Source organism: Colossoma macropomum, unplaced genomic scaffold (assembly GCF_904425465.1).
Source record: "Colossoma macropomum unplaced genomic scaffold, Colossoma_macropomum, whole genome shotgun sequence".
NCBI lineage: Eukaryota > Metazoa > Chordata > Actinopteri > Characiformes > Serrasalmidae > Colossoma > Colossoma macropomum.
Genome location: NW_023494805.1, coordinates 21,075,504 through 21,103,241, shown reverse-complemented (window position 1 = coordinate 21,103,241; position 27,738 = coordinate 21,075,504). Strand labels below are relative to the sequence as shown.

The 27,738-nt window shown below is 39.9% G+C and overlaps 1 protein-coding gene across 1 annotated transcript in view; it reads right to left on the bottom strand.

The window, feature by feature from the left end:
* The window catches only part of astn1 (astrotactin 1), a 223,201-nt gene that overhangs the window by 52,777 nt on the left and 142,686 nt on the right, over nucleotides 1-27,738 (bottom strand). Inside the window, 2 exon segments of the mRNA XM_036596278.1 lie at nucleotides 16,178-16,366; nucleotides 19,404-19,508. Coding sequence (XP_036452171.1) covers nucleotides 16,178-16,366; nucleotides 19,404-19,508 — 294 coding nt within the window.

Sequence of the window (27,738 nt, the reverse complement as noted above, 5' to 3'; positions counted from 1 at the left end):
TGGAAGTGCTTTGATATTTTTTAAAGCCTTTCCTCTGCTTTGCAGGCATCAGTTGCCTACATTTGCAGATGCTCAGTCAGCTGATTAGAGGAGCCCATGGCTGCTGAGTGTCAGTACAAGACATGACAAGTCACAATTCCTAATGACAATTCTTGACTCGCCTACCTAATCCTAACAAGTAAATTTTGGCCTGCAGAGTTTGAGTTTACTTTTTTCACTGTAAAAAAAGTGCATGTACTCAAGTTTTTGCATACAACTGTATATACAGCACCTTGCAAAAGTACTCCCCCTTATCCTGGTAAAAGTCATCAGATATGTGACACTATGACACTTACACTGATTGCTCCAGACAGTATTTTTATTAAAACACAATTCATTCATTGTCAGCAGGCCTTTTTAAAAAAAAATACAACTAAAAAAGCTGCTTGCATAAGTATTTAACCCCTTAAGACTAATACTTGGTAAAACTGCCTTTTGTTGCATTAACAGCTCTAAGTTTGTTGAGGTAGGTTTCTACCAGCTTTGTTGTTCAACCCTTCCTGTGTAGATTTGGCATGTGTAGATCTCTTGAGCTTTAGTTTTTTTTTCTGGCAGACTGGAGCAAGTTGTCTTGCAGTATTTACCTTTATTTTGCACCATCCCTCCGCCCTTCAATTTTATTATGATGCCCAGTCCCGGCTGAGGAAAAGCATTCCCACAACATGATGCTGCCTCCTCACACTTCACTGTTGGGATGGTGTATGCAACATACACAGCATCTTGAATTTTGGTCAAAAAGCTTATTTATATTTAAGTTTATTTATATAGCACCTTGCATACACTGCCGTTATTCAAAGTGCCTTACAAATGGGAAAATACACAGTCAGGAAATAGAGTCAAATAAAAAAAATAAAATAATAAATGAGAATAGAAGTTAAAACATGATTAAAACATGAATTAAAACAATAGATTTAAAAGAGAAAATCATTAAATTAAAAATCAAATTAGAAATGAAATTAACATCGTTAAAAAATAAAAAAGTGCCATTACAGAGAAAATGGGTCTAGAAATGCTAACAGTGTTTTAAACTGAGCTGAAAGTTGCTCAAATAGGAAAGTTTCAAGTCTGGATTTAGAAGTGTCCAGTGTTGGCACTCTTCTAAGGCACTCTGTCAACTGGTTTCATTTAAGAGCAGCATAGTAGCTAAACGCTGCTTCCCCATGTCTAGTCTTCACCTTTGGCAGCACTAACTGACTAGTTCCTAATGGTCTGAGAGTTCTGCTCGACTCATATCACTGCAACATGTGGAATAAATATCCTGGTCCTGCACCATTGATTTGTAGACCAGTTATGGTATCTTAAACTCTATTCTGTAACAGACTGGTAGCCAATGTAAGAATTTAGGAATGGGGTGATGTGTTCCCTTCTTTTACTCCTAGAAAGAACTCTAGCAACTGCATTTTCAATTATCTGAAACGGTTTGATTTTAGTCTCATCTGATCACAAAACCTTATCCCACATTTTAGCTGGTTGACTCTGAGGCTTTCTGGCAAACTCCACATGCATTTTGATGTGTTTTTTCTTCAGTGATGGCTTCTTTTTAGCCACCCTCCCTTACAGGCCAGTTGGCTGCAGAGCTCATGATACTGTTGACTGGTGCACCTTCACTCTAGTCTCAGCAACTAGACTTTGGCCTGTCAGAGGCTTTCCTCACAAGTTCCCTTCTAGCTTTGTTACGGAGTTTTGTAGGACAGCCTTTTCTAAACAGTCCATGAGTGGTTCAATGGAACTTGCATTTCCTGATCACAATTGATCACAGCACTCACTGTGACATCCAAACACTTGGATATTTTTTTGAAGCCCTTTCCTTTTTTTGTGCATGTCTATAACTTTATCTCTAACTTCCTTTAAATGCATTTTTCGTCTTAATTTTCACACCTTTCATTCTGATTTACAGTCTGACCAGACTGGGGTCTTTAATCCAGAAAAGGTGAATTTCTTTAATAACTGACAGGTAGAGGCCAACTGAAAGCCACCTGTGTCATCATGAGGGCAATATCTTTCATTTGTGTAAATAAGGAGCTTCCAGAGCACAGGGGTTGAGTACTTTGTGAGTTGAAACAGCCACATTTGGGGACTCAAATCGAAAAGCTAACTCCTAGGCAGCGCAATGTAATCTCTTTTATTTCACCGCTAGCGCAGAGACAAATTCTCTTAATTTGGAAATCACCCACTCCTCCCAAAGCAGCACAATATTCAAAAGACCTCTTGTTGTTCATACATTTGGAAAAGAATAAATACTCTATATTATTTTTTTTTATTATATTTGGGAACCATTGCTTACGTATTTCTCACACATTCAATCACTCCCTACAGAATAATTTTTTGTATTATTTTTTGTGTGTTTGAGGGTCCAGGCCCATTACCTCGTCTCCATCAATAAAAATGTGACCTGTTCATATGTGCCTTGTAGGATTTGTGTCCTGATGTATTACACTATCCTAATGTCCTAATATCCTAGAGCAGATGCTAATACTTTAGCGGAAACCATTAATATTTGTACTGTTGTTTTATTCAATGTCCGATCAATATATACTTTTTGTTTATTTAGTTATTTACTTGTTTGTTCGTTTGTATTCCATTTTGGTGGTTGGTGCAGCAAGGAAACCACGTAAAAGAAAAAAGAAAAGCACACTGTTTATTGCTCATATATCATGCTCTTGAATTTAAAAAAAGGACACTGAATACTTCATTAACACTCAAAGGATCAGGAGACGTCTAAAGAAATATACAGCATTTTATGAAATTATATTAAAAGCTATAAATGACTGTCCATTATGTGTCTTTGTACTCCATGCTCATCCACCCCAAGGCGGACTAGTAGCTGAAAGTCAACTGCATGCACCTCATGTGCCAAAACCTCCCACCTTTTTTCTGTAAAAATATGCAAGACAAGTATTTAGACTGCAGCTTCTACAAAATTGCTGTTTTGCAATCAATTGTCATCGTTCCTTTTTCCTCTTTAACTTCATGAATTAAGTGAGTGCCGCAGTTGACAACTTGAGGGCTCAGTCCAGGAAATGAGTCACATGTGAGGTCAGAGCAGGTTTCATCTCAGCTGTTAACATGGGAAGACATTTTGACCCAATATCACCTTGCAATTACAATGGTTACACTGTGCTCTTTTGGCCATTCTTCAATTAATGGTCTTGCCAAAGACTTACAAAAGCAATGGTGCCTACGCATAATGTACGTTAATTAAGTAATTAGTCTTACAAAAACTATCTACTTCAATCCATTCTGCTTCTATTAAGCTTTGACAGGCATTCCATTACCTCACTCATAAATATGGATGTATACTGTGGTGTACACACATCCAATAACGGAAGTCTTTTGTTAAAGGCTTGCCAAATACTTTTAATTACATTGCCCAACGATGAATCTGTAAAGATATACAGCTACAATTTACTAAGGTTTTTATGGCTATAAAACACAAAAAAACCTAAATTAGTTACTCTTAATCAGATAGAAAAAATGTTATGTGCATTTGTCATGTAAAACACATCAATTAATCATATGTCTATTTCTGGACAGTTTTCTCAAATTAAGGTGTGAATCCTATCAGATGGCTTCTGCATATATGTTTGTGTTGCTTCTCCTTTTTCTAAAAGGTGTTCTTCTTTCTTTTGTGTTTAAGATTATTTTGTAATCTACATTCCTGAAAAGTCGTAAATGTAAAAGCATAGGCCAAGATTATTTCACTGTAGTTGCTACCAAAATGAATGTAAATATTGCATAATTTATGAATTTATTTCCAAAATGAAAATTTTAAGCAGTCAACAAGGTCACAGCATATGTGGAATCTATAAATATAAAATATTTTTTATTTTTTGTAATTTCATAGTTTGAGGTAGTCTTGTAGTCGAGACTGCTAGGTCGGAGTCTGAGTCAACACCTAGACTGGGACACATTGAGTTCGAGTCAAGACTAAGACTTAGCAGTCGAGTTTCTAGAATAAAAAAATTTAAATTCTTTTGTTGCACATACTTTTTTTAAATTAAGAAAATCAACCTTTAAAAATTAATGCAATAACTATACGTAATATAAAATGTATCACATTCACTGAAGGCTCTCATACCATAAATGTTTATCTATGTGTTGCAGCAATATTCTGTTTCTCGGATAAGGGCTGAGTCGTTACAGACATCCGCACACTCCACAGCGAATGTCTGTCTGTCATAGCACAGAGATTGGCAGTGAAAGCAGTGTGAGTGCTGCGTTGCATGGTCTAATGTAGTCAGCTGGCAGTGCCTGGGAGTCTGAAATATGACACCCACTCTTAGTCTGGCATTGCGGCCAGCTGTGTGAAAAGTTGAATAGAGCTGATTTGCTTTCCCAGCACACACACACACACACACACACACACACACACACACAAAGCTGTAAAAGGTTTCATTAGTTTCTTTTAATTAGCTATTTTAGTTATTTTCTTATTTTAAGAAGTTTAAGGTTTTTTCATCATCATGTTTTATTTTTTTGTAAATCCACATTATTAGTAACCAACTGCTATAATAACATGGTAATACAAACAATCGTGCACTCATCTTTGTCAATAGGCAGGTGGAAGGGAACCTGTTTTGTATCTCATTTTCCCCAAGCACATCTCTTCCTGTGTCCTCTTGAACAAAATATACTTACTGAGAAATCACATGCATTACTTGCAGTTGCTGGCTAGTGTCAATGAACGCTTGAAAAGAATCATGATGTTTAATCAGTTTAAGGCTGCTCTCAGAGCAAGCATCTATAATTAAATCACACTCATGAAACGAGAAAGGGATTCCAGATTCTATATCCCATCTTTTTGTATTCTGCATTTACACGAGGGTGGGCAAAGAAATCTTAAATGCGAAAATAAGACATGATAGGAATGCTATAACACTGTCCGTCAGCCAACTGGTTGAAGCTGTTCTTCACTGTTTCCAATCATTTAACAAGAGCTTCTAATGAGAGCCTGGAGGGTCACCTGAAGCTCCCTCAGCCTAGAAGTGAATGGACTATTGCGGTTTCTAAATCCACCCTGCAGTGCACACGTTTACCTGCAGGGGGCAATTTAACTGCATCCGAGCCCTAAAAGCAGAGCCAAGAAAGCCAAGACAGTAATGGAAAAAATAAAACCTGTCTTGATTTTTCATTTCTCCCTGGTCTACTTCCCCACGTCCCCCGCACCCCCACAACCTCTGCGACCACTGCACTCTGCCAGTCTTTACTGCTCTGTCTTAATTAGGACATCCATTAGGTGGCTTAAGTTGGACACCAAGTTATAAATCCTCTTGTTAATTTCAAGAGAAGAATCTGTTCTGCTCATTACGATTAAATTAGTGGAAATCTGCAGGGTGGTCAGACCTCTGTGACACGGATGTGATCCTCCACCTTGAACGATGGACCTGAGCTTCTCTTTAACCTTTATTAACATGCTGGTCCTTCTCTCTCCATCTTAATTGCATTTCTGTTTATGCGAGGATTTGTAAGGCTGTTGTTCGAAGACGAGCACAAATACTGTAATTTATTCATGCGTATTCCTTGCAGTGCATAATAACAGTGTACACATCTGTACACATTTGTTTTCATTTTACAAAGCCTACAACAGCACAGTGCTCAGCTGCTGCGTCTCTCACAAATGTCACACATCAGTTCACTTTGTGAATTCTATGAACAGTGTATTCTTTGTGGATTCCTATGAACAGTCCTAAGTAGTAAGTATGACTACACACATTTTGTCTGTGCATTTTCCAACAGAAGGGTGATTGGTTCAGAAGTTTTAAAATTCTTCAGAACTAGCAAAAATCAAGACTGCCCTGTCCTCTGGCAAAGGATGCTTCATCAGATATCTGGATTTCTTTCTGTGGACAAAAAACTTTTAGTCTTTAAAGAGGTCTCTCATTTATTAGAGTGAGCCACTGGTTTAAATAAATGATTAGTTTTGTTCAGTCCTTAGGTCCTTAATCTTAATTCTCAATACTGTCTAAGATCACATATTTTAAGGCTTCTTTTTTGCCTACAGAAGCAGAAGACAAAAAAAAAATCTATTTCCACAGACGATGTGTTAAAACAACGGCTCATAGATCAGTGCCAGCCAATCAAAGCACTGGATTATGTTGATAAGGTGTTTCTCAAAGTACTGGTGGCCTTGATGAAAAGCCTGGTGTGTAACTCTCATCACTCTTCATTCTGAATACTAGCCAAGCCAAGCTAGCTGTTTTAGCAGCCCAGCATAAACACACGCCCACACATTCAGCCCACTAATGCCCACACACACTAGGGCTGCACAAAGTAGCATATTATGATGACACTGACACATAGTGCATTTGCCATTCGATTTGCAATAGGACAACTCAAATCATTACTCAATGAAATAGCAAAGAATGTTTTTAACAAATACAAACTACATTTGTCAGACTGTGTAGATGTACTTTTCTCAGAAGACCACAGAACATTCATCAGGAACATCTGTAGTTGGAATGAAATTTTGCTGATTTGCTAGTTTGCTTCCTTGATCTTTTTTTTAATTTCACACCCTAGTCTGGCCATACTTTTTTAAAAAATCAAACTTAATAATAACACCCCAGTCATTTGCTACAGTAAGGTCTGACATTTATGCACCAGACCGATCAGATGCCAATCCAAATAATGCTTAAAAAAAATGTTCCTGTCTGATCTGCGGGCTGTTGGGAATGAATGATTATAGAGGCTTCAGGTGCCAACAAGAAACATTCAAGTCAAGCGCTGTGTAGAAAAGACATTTCCTTTTGTTCTATTATTATATTATAAACTATGAGGGCTTTGTGTAAATGATATTTGTGTCATGCACCCTCATTAATTCATGCCAGAGAGTTCTCCTGAAGTTCAGGGTGTTGTCTAAAAAATACTTAATTTTGGTACTTGTGGCGAGTCAACAGACCTGCTCCCTCTGGCCACAGCACTAAATTCTTCACACAAAAGCAGAGCCAAGGATCAGCTTTCAGACACAGCTAAAAGAGGTCTCAGTCATGTAGTCAGCGTCTTGTAATCAATTCTCCAGTTCAATAAACATTAAAAAATTGCAGTATGATTATAGAGATCATCCATCCATCCATCATCTAACCCGCTTATCCTTCTGGGTCGCGGTGGGGTGCTGGAGCCTATCCCAGCTGTCATTGGGCGGAAGACAGGATACACCCTGGACAGGTCGCCAGTCGATTATAGAGATCATAGTAAGTTTTACTATAGACACTACAATGTGTAATTCCTACATCTTCCAGGATTCTTTTGCACCGTTTTAATTTAGAGGTGGTACATTGGTACACTGTACATTATGGTACATTGCCATGCCCACACTCTTACCAAAACAGCACAGAGAATTATTGGATTCCCATTTCCTAATAAGTCATTATTGTAATGTTGCTTTTTCAGTACAAAGCCATATTTTCTGAAAAATTTAACATTAAGTTTTTAAGTCACTCAACATGCTAACTTGAGAAACTGGAGGAAAAAAGAAAATAAGTATTCATGTGCTATCTGAACTTTGGTATACTACTAGAGAAACATTTGCTTATGTTTAAAATCCTTAAAGCCACATTTCAAGATTTTAACTCTGAACAGAAACTAAATCCAGACTGAACTTAAAGAAGAAACACCCCCTCAATCTTTTTGTGGACCACTGCTGGGCAGACACTATCAACATGACTGGGTGCTAGACTATCAAATGTGCCACAATTAGCATAGAAAGAGTGAACTAGAAAAAGTGTTGTTTAATGTTTTAAAATTTTTGTCTCAGCTCAGAAAATGCACCTGGAATGTACTGAAGTAAACCCAATTTCCAACCATAAGCTGATCTTACAGACACTACCAGCTCTGGTACCAGCTCACACACTACCTTTTTCCCTACCAGCTCTGATTCTTGGGAGCTGAGTCCTCCATCTGTTTGATACAGACACAATGACATCACTGGACTGCTTGGTAATTTTTCAAAGCTGGCATGATGCAGCACTTTCTGCTATTCAAAACGGCCTAATATAACTATTATTCTGAAGCCTAGTAATAGACCACACTAACCCAGAGACAGAGTAAAGTTTTTACTAATTTGTAGCTACAAAAAAGAGAAAGAGAGAGAGAGAGAGAGAGAGAGAGAGAGGGGGGACAACCACAAATCCAGGCCACTCTTTTCACAGACAAATCTCTTCTTTGCTCATCTGCATTTACTCAGAGTTCTGTTGGTGTGGGCCAGCAGCACTCTCCAGCTGAAGTACAAGTGCATTACCCCAAATGACATCTAGACAAAGGAGAGAAGCTTTAACTAATGCCCCCTCTATTAAACCTAAACTCTGCCTGCTGTTCTCCATTGCTAGTAACTAGATCAACAGGGGAAAACAAGGATGAGGAGCATGCCTCTGTTTGGAATATATTTCTTAAAATTTTCCTCAGGAGACTGGCCAGTAGCAGCACCAACTCTCACTCTTTCAGAGCTACTAGGCTATTTTTTCATGTAGGCTGAGTGTTAAAATTGATGAGGCACGTAGGTGCGGGTATTACAGAATAAATATTTGAGGAAGGAGCTGAGCTTACGGGCGATTAAGAAGCAGGACTTTTTTCCCCCTCCCTCACTGCCTTTGTCTCTCTCGAAATATCGCCACAGGAAGCGATCAGATTTCGATGCGCAAATGAGTGTGAATGGAGAGTATACCATGGGTCCTAATTTAAGCACAGGCTCAGTCCTGATCACTTAAATTGGTATTTATTTTATTAACATAATGACTAATATTCCTCAGCTACGGCTGCAGTGATATAAAAGCTGTTTTGCCCCAAAAGCTTGATGAACTAAAGCATGTAGATTAAACTATGAGTAAATTAACATTGTAATTAAAAGCACTCTTCTCAGCAAAGACTGTGATGAGTACATCACTAAAAACAAAGTCATGCCCCATAACAGATATTTTCAAGTCTAATTTTAAACACATATCTGTTCTCTCCTCTTAATGACTATGCACTATCATATATTCTATCTTGGTTTGTTCTGTCCTGCCATCAGTAGCTCTTGTCCCTCGTCTTTTACTGTGGACTTTTGATTTTTGTTTTACTTTGGCCAATAATTTTTGTCCTTGACCTGACATACTGTTGAAATACTTTGGAAAAACCTGCGTTAAGCTAGGTATCAATAAACATGTAATGGTTGTTGCAAACTGACTTAACTGAATATTTTGAACACTTTTAAATTGACGAATAAACCAATGCCGATGTGTAAAAGGCAATAACTGCCGTTTTGGAACTAATTTACCATTAAACAGCTTGTAAATATGTAGGAAAACTGGGGTTCATGTTCCTCTAAGAAGTGTGCGCACACCCCAACAGTCACTTTTTTCTGTTTGTGAGAAAGAGAGAGAGAGAGAGAGAGAGAGAGAGAGAGGCGCTGCCTGTTCTCTCTCTGCTATGTACTGCAATGCTTGCTTTACCTACCACACAGCTCTTACCCTTCAACTTATTTTACTTTGCATTAAGTTTAATTTCCATTGTGCTGCAGAACTTCAGCTTGCTTTACTGTGCTCGCTTCAGTGTGCTTGTTGTCCAAGCAAGCTAAAGTGACATATTACCCTAGAACAGCTAACACCAGCCTTGGAGAGAAAGTTCCTCTGATCCCTGTCTACGGCCAGGAAACAGGATGAACAGTTGAATTATGAAAACTCCGCTATAACAATGGAAACTGCACTTGGACATGGCTTTGAAAATCCACTCACACTCTAAAGTCTTTCCAGCCGGGAGCGCTATTACCATGAAACTCTTTATGAATCTGCACCAGAAGAAGCTCATGAATGCAGGTGTTTGCAGTAAGGTATAGCAGGTAAGGTAATAATGACAGGTGAGGTAGTTTTCAAAAGTCGCTGGATTACTCATCCATCCATCCATCCATCATCTAAACCGCTTATCCTTCTGGGTCGCAGTGGGGTGCTGGAGCCTATCCCAGCTGTCATTGGGCGGAAGGCAGGATACACCCTGGACAGGTCGCCAGTCCATCACAGGGCAGACAGACAGACATACACATTCACACACACACTCACACCTAGGGGCAATTTAGCACATCCAATCAGCCTGACTGCATGTTTTTGGACTGTGGGAGGAAACCGGAGTACCCGGAGGAAACCCACGCAGACACGGGGAGAACATGCAAACTCCACACAGAAACGACCTTGGTCACCCGGCCGGGAATCGAACCCAGGCCATTCTTGCTGTGAGGCGACACCGCTACCCACTGCGCCACCGTGCCGCCCTGGATTACTCAGTATTATATTATTATTTTATATGTGCTCTTATTAAAGATTTTCATGAAAATAGTTAACGTTCAAAAAAAGCATATACACTAAAATCATGGCTCGGGCCTAACCGATAAAAGAATACAAATAAAGCTGGTGTATAATTAGCAGTATGCAAATCAAATGAGTTATAGGTGCTCTGGGTGTTCATGGATGATCTGCTCCTGGCTAAAAGTGAAAACATTTGTTTTCAAAGATTTAAAACACAAAGAAATATTTTAGCATTTGCGCCATCTTCAGAACCAATTTAACTGCCAGATAACCTGCTGACAACCATGTACCTTTTTAATACCTTTCTCCAGGTTGCCTATGTGGCAAGAAGGTGGCTATTTATATAGAGCAAATGTGATGCAAGCTTCCGATCCCACTGACCTGTCAATCCCCTCCCCTCTGCGGAAAGCTTGCGAAGGCAGTGCCTGACTGAAGACATCTGCTCTTGGCTCTTTTAATTGTCTTGCAGCTGAACACACAGTGCGCATTCATCACCTCCTACCCAGCCAAGAAATGGGAGGGGGGGACTCAAGGGAGTTTCTTCGTGGCAGGCAAGGCCAAGAGAGCAACCCCTCAACCCCCTCCATCTTTTAATCATCTCTCTCTTTCTCTCTGGTTTCCCCAGGCTTCAGTGGTCACTGCAGCAGTGGGGTTGTGCTCAGCCGTTAGCCTCCGACCTGGCTCTAAGAGATAGCATGTAATGGGAGAAGAAGAGAGCCAAGCAGAACTACAGAGGTAGGCCACTGGACATCCTGGTTTAGGGGTGCAGACCAACAGTACAATATTGCCACTACACTGCTATATATTAAGACTGCAATTTGCTTTGCAGTGTATATCAAAAACACACTGATTAATACTTGATGTGACACAGTTAAAGATTGACCTGCATTATATATCTATAAACATAACTGATTTACATTTTTTGACCTCACATGCATGCTGTGATTTAATCAAACATGCGAAGAACATCCGTGACTGGTCAGGATGCTTACAACACAGAATAAATTCAGTGACTTAGAGGGCTCAGGTCCATTTAGCTGACTTCTTTGATCTCAGTATTGTGATGGCTAATATCACAAAGCAGCTTGACTTATTTACAACACACAGTACAGTACAGTATTTTATCACATTTTTATGATGTGCATTTACTCCTCTTGTCAAAAACATACTAGTCATTGTGTAAAATAATATGGACAGTATGAAGCATATTTTCAAGGATACAACTTTATACATCTGTCTACACTTTGCACTTACATGTGCATAATGATAATGTTGTGGAGTTGACAGAGAGTTATAGAGAAGACCTATCCATTCAGCAAAGTGAAACAGGGTTTACTGAGTTAATACACTTTAGCATGATCATCAGTTTGTTTAACACTAAAACATTCTTTTAAAACTTGTCCAGCACTACAAACTAGTTTTGGAATAAATGTTGCACAGGGAGTCCGCTTGTTATCCATTACTTGAAAGAATAAATAGCCAGGACTCTCTTGCATCTTTAGCTTTCTTAATAAAAGAGCAGGGCTGAAACTGCATTATGAACAGACACCGTTCACACAAGTGGTGACAGGAGTTACTACTATTACTGTCACACACAAAGCGACTGTTTACTAAAGGTGAATTTGCAAACTGGATAAGGGAAAGACAAACTCTAGTTCCACCAATTCAAACTCGCTGCTCCCCAAACTTTATACCAAATCCACTCAACTGATGCACATAAGCCTTCTTGTGCACACACATGCAAACAAGCATAGACAAATGTAAAGAAATTTCTTTGTTATTGACTAGCTCCAGTTTTAGCAGTATTAAAGCTTAAAAAAAAAAAGAAAATATGCAAATATGCAATCATATAACAGCAGAATTAAAGCCACCCCATCCAGCTTACCCTGCATATAGATATGCTTTTACACACACACACACACACACCAAAACACTATCTGCATTAGCTATTGAGAAAACAAATATGCCCAATCAAGTAATTAAAAAATAAGAAAAACAGAGTCTCCAAAGCGACTACGACAACAAACAGCACCTCATGTGAGACAAAAATGTGAAACCTCTCTACTTAAATACTAATTAGTCTATTTCCGCATAATTTTCTGCTTATGCAACAGGATAAGTTTTCCCATATCTCTCCCGCAACTGATTTATGAATATGCATAAAGCTTGTGGACAGCATCTCCCTCCAAACACACTGAAATGCCTGGGCGCTGCAGAGATGCTCCAGAAGGGTTCCTGCTATCTGGGGTGAGGGAGCACGAATCTCCAGCCAAGTCTCAAGTGAGCTCATTACTGACACCCAAAGAGCAGGACCTTTTACTGGGGCACTGGAGGAATTAAGAGGCCTGCCTGCCTGCCTGCCTCCTCTCTCTCTCGGTCTTTCTCTCTGCTGCTTGCATATGCTGGCTCAATCTATACCCCAGCACCTAGTCTCTGGCTTCCTCTCTGTTACAGCAGGATGGATGCCTCTAATTTAAAAGATATCCGAACGCAAAATGTCACTGACAATACTAAAATGATAAAGAAATAACAGTGGAGGAAAAAAAATACATAAACCAAACCCAAAAAACCCTGCCTGTGCCACTTTCTCAAACTTGCCTATTGCATGCCGAATTTAATGGTGTAATAGTGTCCGTGGCTGACTCAGAGGCTGGCGAAATAAAGAATAATGGAGTTCTCAGGTAGGCAGGAAAACTCAATCATTTAAGGCCATCCTTCAGAAGCGTGAACGTTTCTGTGAATTGTGAGGCAATGTCCTTGGGAGGAAAGCAAAGTGGTCGATTGGACCAAAGGAAACAATGGTACGAGAGTTACTGGGCTGAAGCAGGAGGGAGAAGGAGGGTCATTACTTATCCACCTTTGTCAAAGATGCGAAAACTACAAGTGAAAAGATGGATGGCTTGGCATGTCAGCGTTTCAACAAAACTGAACATTTTGAGTGGCCAGGGAGTTAAACTTACTCAATGCTCTCTCTTTCATGAAAAAATGGGGAAAAAAAAGAAAAAACGCCAAATGCTACATTTGCCACACAGCTGATTTGCAATAAGATACAGCAACAGAAAATATCTTACCACTCAAGTCACATTTTTCCCAGCAGCAAATGTGAAAGGCCATTTACGAAGCACCTACAGCCTTATTTTATTTACTACTCTTTCAACACTCTCTCATCAAAATGAGAAAGGCCAGACAGATGCATCTAAGAGCTAGACAACCTTGATCCTTCTTCTAGCTGTTGAAGCAATGACTGTTTGGTTTCATTGTACTTTTTCTGCACAGACCTTCATTGCAGATTCTTGTGATCTTATGCAGTGTCCATGGTGGACTTATACAAACAGACTTTAGAGTATCTCTGCATTAAGCAGAAGAGGACAGTGATGCATGTTTTTTTTCTTATCCAGAGTCATTTCAATGTGTAAATTTAGAGCTCGAAATATTTGTTTGCCTGCAAAGACCCAGTCTATTCACATCAGCATAGGTCAGATCATTTCTCCAATATTTGTCAGACTCCAGCTGGGTTTAAATTTCATTTTCGGGTTTCTCTTAGCTTCACACATTTAACAGACATTTGCCTATTATAAATAATTTTAAAATAATTATCTAAATAATTTTTACTCTATAGCTGTCATCATCTCAGAAAACATTTGACATGACGCACAAAAAGAACAAACTTATGGGGTTTCTAAAGTTTAAAAGCTGCAAAATCTTTACAAATTGATTAGGACTGAAGTTGCAAGTTTTTCTCAATTTAGTGTGTGGTCAGTTTGGGTCGAAATGTTCTGGGGTCCCGTTCAAAATTTCAGGTCCAATCAAGGCTCTAATATGAATATGGCCACTTTTGGCTTTTCTGCCTTTACCCTCTCACCTTGCAAGCATACATGGACAGAGGCAACCTGAAGCAGGCTGGGCTGGGGGAAGGCAGCTTGAGCGTCTCTTGAGAACAAAGGCAAGCTGGCATGAGTTCAGGTTCAGATGGAAAGCCTAAAGCCCCATATCTGCCTCAGCCTTCCTTTATCGACTAAACAGCTGCTGCTTACCTCCCATGAGTGAAGCTGGGGTTTAGCTTTCCTCCACTCATAGAACAAGCAAGTCTATGCTTGGACCAAACTAAAAATGTCTGGCTTTAAGTGAGCCACTTTTCACTCTTCTTGTCAAGACCTGCCTCTCAAGTCATAGCTTGCTTAAAGTGCAACGAAACATTTAATGTCAAGCTTTGTCCACAGATCATTTTCAGGTAATGTTTGTCCATTCACTAGTTGGGTGCATCATAAAGGTCCATGGAGCATCCACGCTTTTCAATAACTGAGAAGTAGATCAAGTGGATTCCAGTAACATGCATCGAATTCCTGTAGCCCACAAGAATTTCTTATACAATACCTCAACAGTGATGTTTTAAGTACAAGCATCTTACTTGATTATTTCAATTTATCTAAGCCTTTTAACTTAAAGTGTGATGCTTACATGCTTGATGGCTGATGTTCACGCAGTTTTGTGGGTTACTGGGTTTGAACAGCATGTATTTGTGCCTGTATTTGTGTTCAGTCTAGTATAAATCGCTAAAACCTTAGTGTGAATCTTAGGAGTGTGAACCTTGCGGTTCATATAGCTCGCGAGTTGGCCTAATATACAGATACAGTAGCTTAAGGCTAACAACATCTCAATTAGAGCTGGGTGATAAACAAAATTCATATCGTTCGATCTCGATACATACTGTGATAAATGTCAAATCATTATTTCTTTCAAGTTTGAAGGCTGATTTTTGGTCCTGGGTGGTTAATTGCTGTTTTAAACTATCCTTTACTCACACTCACCAACACCAAACAGCGGGACATTTCACAAATCTGTCATGGGAGAGTGGGAGAAAGTGTCTGGTCAGTGGTTTTTTACCAGCTGGAAACATTTTTGTAATAGTCATAATTTAAGAAAGAAAACTTTTTTTTTATAGCTGGTGACGAGCGCTCGGCTACAACGTTACAAATGACATCACAGTATTCAGACACCAGCTAGCGACGACTGGATTTCTCTATGCTATCGTAGTAGTTTAAGGGGTGAACCACAATATATCAACACCAGACAGAGTCCTCCTTTTAGGTACGTTTAAACTGAAAGCGGCGCTTTTGTGTCTTGTTTAATCTACAGTATCATCAATTCTCCGTGTTGTGCCAGTGACAGAGCGCTGCTTCAAGTTAGCCAGCTGCTAGAAACAGCTAGCCTGGAAAGATAGCGCTCTCCCGCTCTCCAACACCTCACAGCTTCCTCAGTTTACTTTCGTTTAAATCAGGGCTGTAATTTACATGAACCCACTTCTTTCTTTCACTTTCGTTGCTCGGGAATGCACTAATACTAAAATATGACTGAGCGCTGTAACAGTGCTGTAGTTGTGTGGAGCAGACGTGATTTAATGCTGCTAAAGCTTGTTAGGATGTTAGGTGAGTTCACTCTAAGCCAGTACAGTTATGCCACTGATCTCGTCACTCACACTCGGTCACAGGAGAACAGATCGCCGGTCACTCCACTCAAACAGGGACTATATAACTCGGCGTTTCAGACGCTGCTAAAGACTCATCTTACTCGTGGCCCCCTCCCTCTCTAATCATGTAGAAAAACTCGGAAGTGCGCCCTCTCCTGGCGACAGCAGAGTAGTGTTGCTTTCCTTGCAGGAGAAAACGCCACCAAAGCTGTCGCTAGAACGTGGAAGTGTGAGAATGGTGTATTATATTGAACATTTATCGAACATGTCGTATCGCTCTAACGAGGAAAAGTTATATCGCGATAATTATCATTATCATTTTATTGCCCAGCCCTAATCTCAATAATCAAAGCAAGGCAGTAAACCAATCCGACCAGGAACTATAATACAGACAGCTCACCTTTGCTGATGTCCTGATACTCTAGCCACAGCTGGCGCTGCACCTGCTTATTGGGGTACCAGATGGTGCAGGACTCTTCGAAGCCATACACTGCTTCCTGGATATAATGGTTGCCAAACTCCTTCAGAATAGACACAAAATCACTGCGCAGGGTGGCGCCATCCAAAGACCGTATGGCTGAACTGAAGGCTGGAGGTAGAGAGACAGAACCAGAGAGAGAGACAGAGAAAGAGAGAAAAACTAACTTAGTCAGATACCGATGACTGAGAAATTATCAAGTGTTTTCTCATTCAATAGTTATGTAGTATAGTAGCTCATTGCCTAATTGCAGTGTAGAGCACTGCTAGAAGGATTGCAAAGTATAGCACTGAATAGTTTAAAACATTGTGCATAAAAGTTTAGTTCTCAGTGATAAATGTAACATTAAAACCTAAAAAAGAGATAAAAGAAAAATAGCTAAACAAACAAACAAACAACAAAACCTAACAGAAGCTAATATATGTGTGGGATCCAGTTTTGGCCTTGGCAACACCCAAACGCATGTGGTCAGACTGAGAATTTTATTTACTGATCACAACAACATTTCAAAACCCAGAGGGAATAATGACAAATACGCATGTACCTTCTGTGTTATCCAATACCAGCCATCTGAGATTAGGAGCGGGTGATATGAACTCAAATTTAAATCCTGGTATTTTCTAGGATCATCAATAACATCAATAATAATTTTATTTTATTACTGGGGGCTCCTTAGTGGCGCAACCGTCTAAGCGTTGGCCCCGTCTCCCCCCATCACTCAGCACGATGCTAGCCAGCGCAGTCGTCTGTTAGCTGACATAACAGAACTAGCGGTTGGTGCTTTCCTCTGAGCGCATTTAGCTGTCCAATGATGTTGCTTTATGGCAGTTCAAAAAGATGCGGCTCGCTTTACAGGTCTCGGAGGAAGCCTGCGCTAGCTTTCAACTTCCTAGCGCTGGTCGCATTGTGTAATTGGGGGAGTCCTAACTAGTGGGTGGACTAGGACATGACCAAATTGGGGAGAAAAATGGGGAAAGAAAATAGTATTATTATTATTATAATATGCTAGCTGGGATTCCTTGTCTCCCTCAACAGTTAAAGTCATATCTCCTTTGTTCATCCGAACATAAAAAAAAGAGTGAAAATAAATATTCACAAAATTTTAATTTGCAGCAACATGGCACATTGCACAGATAAAAAAGCTACAATGACTACTGCAATTGGTGCTCAGCAATACCATTCCCATATCTGGTCTAAAATGAGTTTATAAGCACTGATGCACTGAATTGGCTTCTTTCACGCTCAAAAACAAAAACTGAAAGTTTTTTTTTCCTAATTTGCTGTTTTATTTATCATTTTAAGATAACATACTAAACAAGGTAATTAAGAATTTTGAAAACTGATAAAATTTGCTTTCAATAGGATAAACTGGAAAACACAAATGCCATCAGCATTCCTGCAGTGATTTCTCTTTCTTCTTCTGTTGTTTTACTGTATTCTGTGTCATGTTTTCAATTGGTATCAAACCTGTAGTGGAGAGGTTTTCAGTTGTAGTACCTCCTCTTTATATGGCATTAACAGAGCTCACAAAACATTTTTTTTTAATGCCTCTCATAGAAACCATAAAATTGTAAAATATCTGCTGAATGCATCTTCGCTGACTGCCACAGGAGAGTGAAAGAAACAAACTTCATTTCAATCAGTGTTTCTAATTTTCATGATCACTCAAATTATCTGTTAAGTGTTAGATTTTGACACCAAATTGTAGACATATTTCATTTTTGTGTTTTTTCCAGCTAATATTTTTTTCTCTTCTGGCCAAAAAAAGGCTGCTTTTGTCCAGCTTTTATGATGGCCGACATTTTGGTGCATCCCTTTTTATAAGAGATTTTTAAGCATGTTTGTTTCTTGGGGGCGTGGCCATTTGTAGTGAGCTTATCACAGTATCCCTGACATGGCAAAATCCATATAAGACAATGTTATACCAATATTCATCGTTATAACAGCATACATGCCATCCCAACCGAGACTTCAGTATTTGGGAAATAAAAAGACAACTTGCTGTCTGTTTAGTAAGAACATTTCCTGCTTGTGTTGAGATAACACCCTGAAGCAGCTCTTCATTGCCCACCCCCTAAATGTTTTTTTTTATGCTGTCGAAAGTGCTGGTCATTGTGGTTGTGCGTATGGCAGTGTGCCATTATCAACACGTTGCACTGACATTACTACTCTGCCTCTCCTGACCTGCAGTGCTCCCCTACACTCATGGTACACTTGAAGCAGAGGACAAAAATGCCACAAAGTAAGAGGAAAAAGGGGTGATAAAAGGAACTTTATAACAAGAACTATAAGTGTGCATAGTCCCTTTTCTGAGTTGAATGAAAAATGAATCATTTTAATACTAATAGGAAGGGAGAAGCACAGAGGAGAACCACTGTGAGTGATGAGAACGAGGAAATAAAAATTTAAAAGGCCACTGCGCCATTTATTAAGAGAGAGGCATTACTATTTTAAATCGCATTTGAGATAAAGCATGTGGACACTGAATGAATGATATACTCTAAACAAATTAAACAAATGAACCACACTAGTCGTTTAAGAACAAACTGTTCTTTTAGTTGTTGGCACTGAACAGTATATACCCCTGGTAAATTCAGTCTGAGGGCAAGTCTTTTGTGTTCCACCCCTAGCCAAAGCTCATAGTCTAAAATAGACTGCAAAATAGCCCTGACACATCAGGTGGCCATATTAGATTCTGCAGAAGCTTTGCTTCACTAACCACCAATCAGCACTTATCTGACTTAGAAATCATGGTGTCGAGAAATCTCTTCAATCCAACACTACAGGAAGACGTTAGCCTACCAGACCAGAAAAGGAAGAGGAGAAAACTAATGGGGCAACATTCAGAGAGATGGCCAATAGTCTCAAGACTCCTCCATGCCATCAAAATGACATGGAGCTCAATTTACTAGCAGACACAAGTTCATTTAGTATAAAAAAGAAAAAAATGCTACAGTAAAATTACTGAGAAAAACACTGACTGCTTTGAGCATTTATCCTGCTCTGATCACTGGCCGAGTCCCAAAAATTGCAAACTGTTTTAGCATACGCTAATGGTCCTGACAAACGGCCCGTACTGAGCATGTTGCTTGGCTGGTGCTAAGAAAGGTGAACAGGAGGACTGAAGAGAAGAAGGACTGAGTTTTACCTTGAGACAGGACCCACTGATTGAGCTTCACATGGTACAAAATGGAACGAAGTTTCCAGTGCTGGACGAGTGGGTAGCCAGACACCTCACTGTAGTTTACCATCCCTGAAAAACAACAGTACATGCTGTTAGTGCTCCACTGTAAAATACATGATAAGTTTCATAATTTGGTAAATGAACACAAGCAATACTTCTGCTGCATGACATAAACTGCCACTTACTCCATTATATATATACACAAAACATTTCTCAGCTGGGACCTACCTGTAAAAAATAAGCAATATACTATGCACATTCAGTACAAACAGTACTATTTCTGAACGCTCTTTTATTCATGCTTAGCCACACAACCTTGGAAAGCATCCTTCTTTTTCCCCTTTAATTTTGGGAGACAAAATGAAATGCAGGAGCAGCTGCTAGCCGTAACCTTGCTTGATTGGTTCAGCTCTGCATGCAAGCACTTGACTGCATCCCTGAGAATCATACCCTGATCTGCTGCTACTTGAAAATCACCGTATTTGCATTCAGCCACATGAGAACGCACTTAAAGTTTAAGGGATTCAAAGTGGCTCTTGTCCTTTTCGCCCTGACTCTAAAATCAGCAAAACAGAGAAATGGAAAAAAAGCTAATAAACACCTTGACGGAACTTTTTTCCTCTGGTGCAGATTAAACATAAAACTAGATTACCCCACCATTGGGGATTCTCCAACAGAAATCATTTTTAGGGCTGGAATCAAGGATTATCCATGCCCAGAAAGCTTTTTCTCATTGTTTCAACAGAACAAAGTACTTACAGGCAAAATAAATAAAGATTCAAAAAGAATCAAACCTACAGTACTCCAGTAAGACTCTAGTAAACTCCTGCCCTGTCCTTGGGTTGACCCTGATTTTTGACCATCAAGTGATAATACAGCCAACAGTGATTCCTGGACAATGACTGACTGGCCATAGTCCAACTGTTGAGGATAACACATTATTAATGGAAGAAGTGGCATTACAAAACTCTGTAAATGGCAAACATAGAGGCTTGCGTCATTCATCATTCGGATCTCCATAACAGATGAGCGCCGTCGTCGTTCTGCCCACAGTTCTACCGCAAGCTCAAAACCCACACATCACCAAATGCAGGAGCGGCCGAGGTGATCAATCATCTCGTCTCCTATAGCAACTGTCAGCCTCACCATGCCACGTGAGAAATCGCAACCATACATCAATTTAAGTCTGCCGTCATGTTGAACACACGTGGAAGATCGCATGGGCCATAACGCATCCTGTACACAGCGCGGCGACCTCAGATTTGAGTTTATGGCATCACAAATACAAGCTGACATTTCTCAGAATCTGAGCACATTCCGGTGGGCTCCAGGAGTAGAAACATATTCCGCTCAGCATTATAGTATATCGGCAATGAGATATTGCTCTTTATTCATTTCACGCCCTGATGCAAATGATGGATATGCTGAAAAGGGGCCTGAAAAAAAACTGCTTTGAAGTGGTACAGAAATAAATCTACAATTTGGAATGAACAGTTGTGCAAAAATCTTTAATGACCCAAGCACATAGGATTTTCAGCTGCTTAATATTAGTGCTGAAAGATAATGAGGACAAAGTAAATTGTGATATTTTGGATTTGTGTGATAAATACTGTTAGATTTGCAAAACAAAAATAGTAAAAATTAATCTGGAAAAATCTTTCCCAATTGAGGCTGATTCTCACTCCAGCAATGGAAAAGATGTGTTTAGAGAAGCAAATTTCTGGTTAGGGCTGCACAATGTAGACAAAGGCGATGTGATCAGCTAACACAAAAATATACAGTACAGCTCCACTTAATATACATTCCAGAACTTGACACACTAGAAAGGAAAAACATGTAATCAGTGTAGAATTTGAATTCAGTTTAATGTACTATCCTAGAGTCACTGTGCTCCTGTACTCTTCCAGCCTGACAGCCCTCTGATTAAGTGCACATATTTGATAAATAAGGCTCTAAATGCGCTGTTCGTGCAGTATCCTCACCTTGAGTGCCTCTCACTTAGATCCATCTAAATGGGAGAGCTGCAGTTGCCCCTGTAGAGCGTGCACCAGTGTCGGTGCAGTACATGTCACTGTTAGAATTAATAACAAGCTCCCAACACAGAGTACACAGCGCTATTCCTCTTTTCTCAGCTAAAAATCCATGGGTTTCAGTGGGCCCCTTCTCTTTTACCCCTCGGGTTCTGCGCTCTCATTGTCTGACAGAATGATTAATACGAGCGAACTTCACATCACCAACACGACTTCAGAGGCTGCAGTCACAGAATCCGCCACTCGGCAGTGTGCCTTGGGTGGCGGCATCATTAACAAAGAACGCACAGCCGTATAGGTGGAACACTAAGCGTTGAACCAGGCTCAATGTCCAACAAAAAAAAAAGAGCGTCCTTTAAAACAGGCGGCCATGCAGATGCGCTTCCAATGGGACTAACACACTCACACACTCACACACATACACAACACATGCTGTCAGCTTGACTGAATTGTGAATATCAAATCAACGCTCTCATCTCTGCAAACATGTATTCAAAATCTGCCAAAAGAGCTCATAAGTCAGTGTGGCATTGCCAAATCTGTTTATTTAGAGTTCTCTCGCTGGAAGATTCATGGTGACAAGTGCTGGTAGCAGCCATCGTATGGCTCATGAAACCCCATTAACAGCTGTAGCCCATGTTCCATTTCACTCTTGGATGAGCTGAAGAATGGAAGGCTAGAGGGAAATTGATGGAATAGTGGGACTTGACTCCTGTTCTCTAATCTAATGGAAGACTAACAATAATGCTGTGGAGACAGCTCATCCTCAGGAAGAAGATAAGACGGCATAAGAGGGGAATGTTGGGTCACTCAAAACACTGATTCGCCTAGTTTAAATATTTTCCTTTTCCAATTCTGACCAGGTTTTATAAAGAAAAAAAATGTTTCCTTGTCATTAGTATAGTTTTGGGTTCTTTTTCAAGGGATATTTAAAGACTATAATATTTATCTGGCATTCTTCCTTTTTACCTTAGAAGAGTCTCACTCTGTACACCATTTGCATTGTATATACAAAGAATGCATTACAATATGATTACTCGGGGTAATACATTCAGTGGCCATGAGGCATCATAATTATTTTAAGGCAGCTGCTCTTTGACACTGAGTCATTATGGAACAGGTCAAAGTAAAGGAAGGGAGCAAAGACTTGTATTATGAATGTTGCCCTGGAATCTACATACACAAAGACAACAAACTGCAGAAAAACAACACATTAACATACGAAATGTTTCAGGGTGGCACATCATCACTATATGCCAAGAAAATAAATCCCTTCCTTGAGCACGTATTCATAAAGGAGACATTCCTTTAAAGTCCAAGGTGACACACTTTCCGGCAAATGGAGGGATGTGTCAGTGTCTCCGGATATCCCAGCAGTCAAGCACCTTAGTGTCTGGTCGATCACTGGTCCATATGCTGCCATTTTAATTGAGAGGGACTTTGGGAAAGGGACTTTGAGCCTGCAGAATGAATCACTGCCAGTCAAGCCCAAACAAGGGTTCCACTGATGACCAGTGAGACCAAGAAAAGAGCAGATTTCTGACATTCAGGTGGGTATCTGCACTCAGAACAAGGAAGCAAGGGACATGGATCTGCTGGTGTTCCTTTGATCTCACCGCTGCCGTTCACATTCAGTATCTTCGAATCCCCATGGATGCCAGTGCTGCTGGAGTTTTCCATGGTGACGGGCACTGCCAGGGCCACCCTTAAAGGCTGCAGGACCCATGCAGAGGCCCCCACTGTATTAATTATCACTTCTAATGTTGTCGGCTAATTAATTGACGTTTACAGCAGGAAATGGCTCTGCAATTAATCAGTGTCAAAGAATAAATTAAACCCCAAATGTGATTACCATTGAGAGCGCTACAAAAACTGAATTTCAATGGAGGCAGCTTCTTTTTCTACCATACATGTGCCAGAACAGGGATGGCTGCTCTTATGGTCATACTGTGTGTTTGCTCCATCTGTGCTGCGGTTAAGAAAACACAAACACAGAGGTACTTACAGCGGCACTTTATGGGTCATACATCTGTCTATGGTCACTTCATTCTATTCAAGAAAAAGATTATTTATCTATAAGAAGCAACACTGGAAAGACATTAGCAACAGAGTAGATAGCACAAATTCATGCAGAATCTTGGTGAACCAGCATGTTATATTCCAATGGTTTATTAACATGACAATTATCATGCAAGGTAGGAAAGCTGTTCAGCTCGGATAGTAAAACAAGCTCGCTGAATACGCCAAACCAAGAACTCTAATTGCCCTGGCAACTGTGCAGGGTTTTCTTTTTTCCTTCCAATAACTGGTGGAGCAGACGGATGGGAAACCAGTCGAAAGTCAGAACACTGACAATGCTCCCCAAATTGCTGCACAGTTTAATTTTGCAAAAGAATAAGCTCTTTATACCCTTGAAAACATCGAGAAATGAACAGACAATTAAAGCGGCATGTGATTATGTTTCCATTCAATGCTGGATTAATGCGGTCCTATATTTAAATCCTAAACTAACACAAAAAAGCAAAGGATCAAATTAAAAACTGAACTTGGGCAACTGCTTTCATACAAATGAATAGAAACATTTAGTGATACTTGTATGGAAACATAAGTAATACTTGTATGTGAACATTCTTTTAAATAAAAACATATAAGGGGAGTGGACAATTAATGATTAGGAGCAGAATTATTAGAGATGAAAGAGAAACCGCCATGAAAGAAAGTAGAGGGAGTTATGAGCATACATAATTGAAAAAAAAAAGAGTCCCATGTTCAACATACAACTGAAAAATAATGTGTTAATAAATAAAATATACTAGGGTGAGGAAAAGGAGGATATTGAGCAGCCTAGGTAAAATAGACTGTTGGTTCTGGAACAGACTCCTGAAGGCGTGGCCTTACCTCATAATATCAATTACAGATGGGGCTAATAAAATATATATTTTTCTTCCTGTTTCTACACTGCCATATCTGAAGTAACCAGGTGTCACGAGATGGCAGGAAAAACTCCCCAAAGGAACTAACCATCACAGTACAAAAAGATCAACTGTTTTCATTATACGGCACTACACAGTTACGACTGACTGACAGCAATTATATATTTTTAATCATGCACTCGAAATCTACAGCCTTGTAGTATGACATTACATGAAATACAATAACTAAAAAGGTCTTTAAGACAGCCACAGTTAATTGTTTTCTGAGGCCTTGTGTTTTTCAGTCTGTAGTCTGGTATTGAGCTGACATTTGCTTCTATTTATTTATTAAAAGTCTGCATCAGTCACTGTCAAATCGGATAATCAGGGCAGCATGTTTTTGTCATGGCTTGTATCTGGAAGACATTAACAGACTGATGCAGGACATTTTTTGTATGTTCTTACCCTTCTATCAGCAGATACTATATAGATAAATCCAGACCCAAAAAGCAGCAAGCCATTAGAAAATAAAGATGGAAAATCAGACCCATGCAAACAAAGACAAGCATGCAAAGATACATGCATATCCACACGCACACAGGCAATGATAAAGTTGAAAAAAAAAACGCAAAAAAAGTTTGAAGCTAGTAAAAAAATAAACTACTTTTAAAAAAAAAATCAAGCAATAATGGATAGTAATATGTTTATACAACAAAGAGTTTCACTAAATGTCTGCATTAGTGCAGAAGTGCACAATAAATGGACTCTTAATTTATTTTGCTCTTGGTGATTCTTCGCAAAGTTGAACACTAATTATATCCACCTGATTCTAATATATACATTCTCCACCCTTCCTGAAGGCTTGAGGAACTGAATCAGGTGTTTGAAATTTAAGAGTTTCGATATTTACATGAGGGGATTTAATCCACAAAGACATCATGAAGACATCACTGAAAACCAAAGAAACCAGTAAGTTTTGGAAAAAAATCAATAAAAATTCAATAAGATGTCAATAAAAATGTTGTGTAGATTAACAAAATAATTTAAAACTTTAGGTATGACTTCTGGCCTCCGTAAGTTTGGCCTAGAGTAAGGGCTCATGGCTTCTTGTTTTCTGAATCCATCTTTGGCTCCTAAATACCAAGAAATACCAACATCACCAAGAAAAATGTGGCCACTTCCTAAGCAGTTATCTGGAGTAATAAAAGTCATGGTCTTGTAAAACTTACAGGCCCAACAATGCTGTAGCACACCAGACACAGTGTCATTTCCCTGGCTCTGTACAAGTAATATACAATCGAGTAGAAATCAGTCTAGCAGGATCAATACAGTGGATCCAATCTATTAGATTACAGCAGTTGGCTGGCTGCAGGGTGCTTTCTGCAGATCAGCTACAAAGACCTTAGCTCAAATGCTGCTGAGATCTACGGGATTATTATAAGTCCGAGCTTTGTCACTTCCACTCTCTCTTCAACAGCTGCATTCAGCAGATTGCCACATAATTCTTTAGAAGCGCCAAAAAACCCATTTGTTAGCTGTTTCTCTCAACTTTGCCAATCACCACCTTCCCTTCACGACAATCAATGACATCTATTCACTCAGGGCTCACTACGCTCATGTCTCAACACAGTAGGCTGTGTCCACCTGGGGTAATCTGCATTCCATAATGTGTGTTTCTGAAGTAATTTATCGTTGCCACTCACACACATTAAGTCGAGAGAGTTGACCAAATATGACTGTTTTTTGTGCCTCAAAGATAGTCACTGATTAAAAGTAGCTAGCATTGGGCCTCCACTCCCCATCTGAGGCCATGAGCGCCAGTCACTGCATGCTGTGAACTTCGAGGATGATTCCACCCCCCCCCTTCCTCATCCCAGCAAGAAATGTGCTTAGCAGCTGTGGGCTTCCTACCTGCTTGCCAATTAAATCAAGATGTATTTGCCTTTCAAAGCCTCTCCTCCTTTTCCCTTCTCTGCGTTTCCCTTCCCCCACTGGAATAATTGATGGAGCCCTCTGGCCTATGATGAATGATTTCCAACCTAAAGATGAATAGGAAGATGAATGTGCTGCCGTGCGAGGGACTGTGAGGAGAGGCTCAAGGAGTGCTGACACAGTGACAAATATACTGACCGTGGCACCAACCAGCCCAACCAGCTGGGGAGGATGGCAGCGAACCGATAGCTCAAATGCCGGCTTGCCCATGCCACATGGCCGTCCCAGGCCCAATTACCTCAGCTAGCAGCTAATTTCAGCTGACCTGTTTGTCAGCACTGATGCCTTGAGACAAAAAAGAAGAATGACAGTTTAAGGTCAAGGGAGAGAATTTGGGGCATTTTATGTGAAAAAACCGAGCAGGATTAGTTTTTAACTGTTTGTTTCAGGGAATTATTTCTAGCCAGGATGCCAGAAAATGTCGGTAAATGACCCATGAAAACACAAATATAAAGTTAGCTGTCACATTAGAGATATTTACAGATAACACCTTACCTGTACTGGATTATAGAAAACCTTTCCAATTTTTGCAAACTAAATACAATAAGATCTTAGTCTTATATTTTCTTAAAAAATAAGAATAAATAAAAAAAACTTGCAGTATTATCAGTAAGACTGAAGGCTTATAATGAAGGGTACACCAGAGACTTCAGCTGTGTTTATTCACTTGTCTTTTATTTGACCTGTCTTCCTGCCAAAGCTTATTTCTATTTAAATGAAATCTTTGCACTTGCAAACTCAAGGTTATTTCTCGGTCACCCAAAAATGACAAGACGCTGCTAAAACCTGTTTGTTTCACTGTAAAAAACATCTTGGTGCCTGAGGGCCCAGAGTCACGCTATTAACTCTCTGGATGTAATTAAACGGCTAAATGGCGTACACATTACTAATGAGGCGAGTTTAAGGGATAATTTGTAGGGAGTGGTGTTCAAGGAGCATGCCGATCATCAGGTGCAGGGGCTTATGGGGCTTTGTGCAGGACCACCTGCCTCCTCTCCCTCAGGCCTGCAGTGGTGCACGCTGCAGCACTATGGATAAATGGATAAATCTCCTCTCTTCCATCAACAGGGCCAAGGGCCTGAAGCACAGGATGATACTTCCAGCTTCCCTTTCAAATGTCCCCTCCAGTGAACAATATAAGCACCTGCCTCACCTGGTGCCACCACCAGTCTGGCTGTTCCTTCAGCAGCTACATTGTAGAATGCCTGCATAAAAAACACCTGGAGTGCCTAGAGCTGTGTTAAAAATATCAATATGGATTTATATAAGTTTGTGACAATATGTGTACCCACACAGTGATCGCTGGATCGATAGTTATAAACTTTCTTTTCACAGCATGTTAATGCATGAGTGAAGCAGATAATG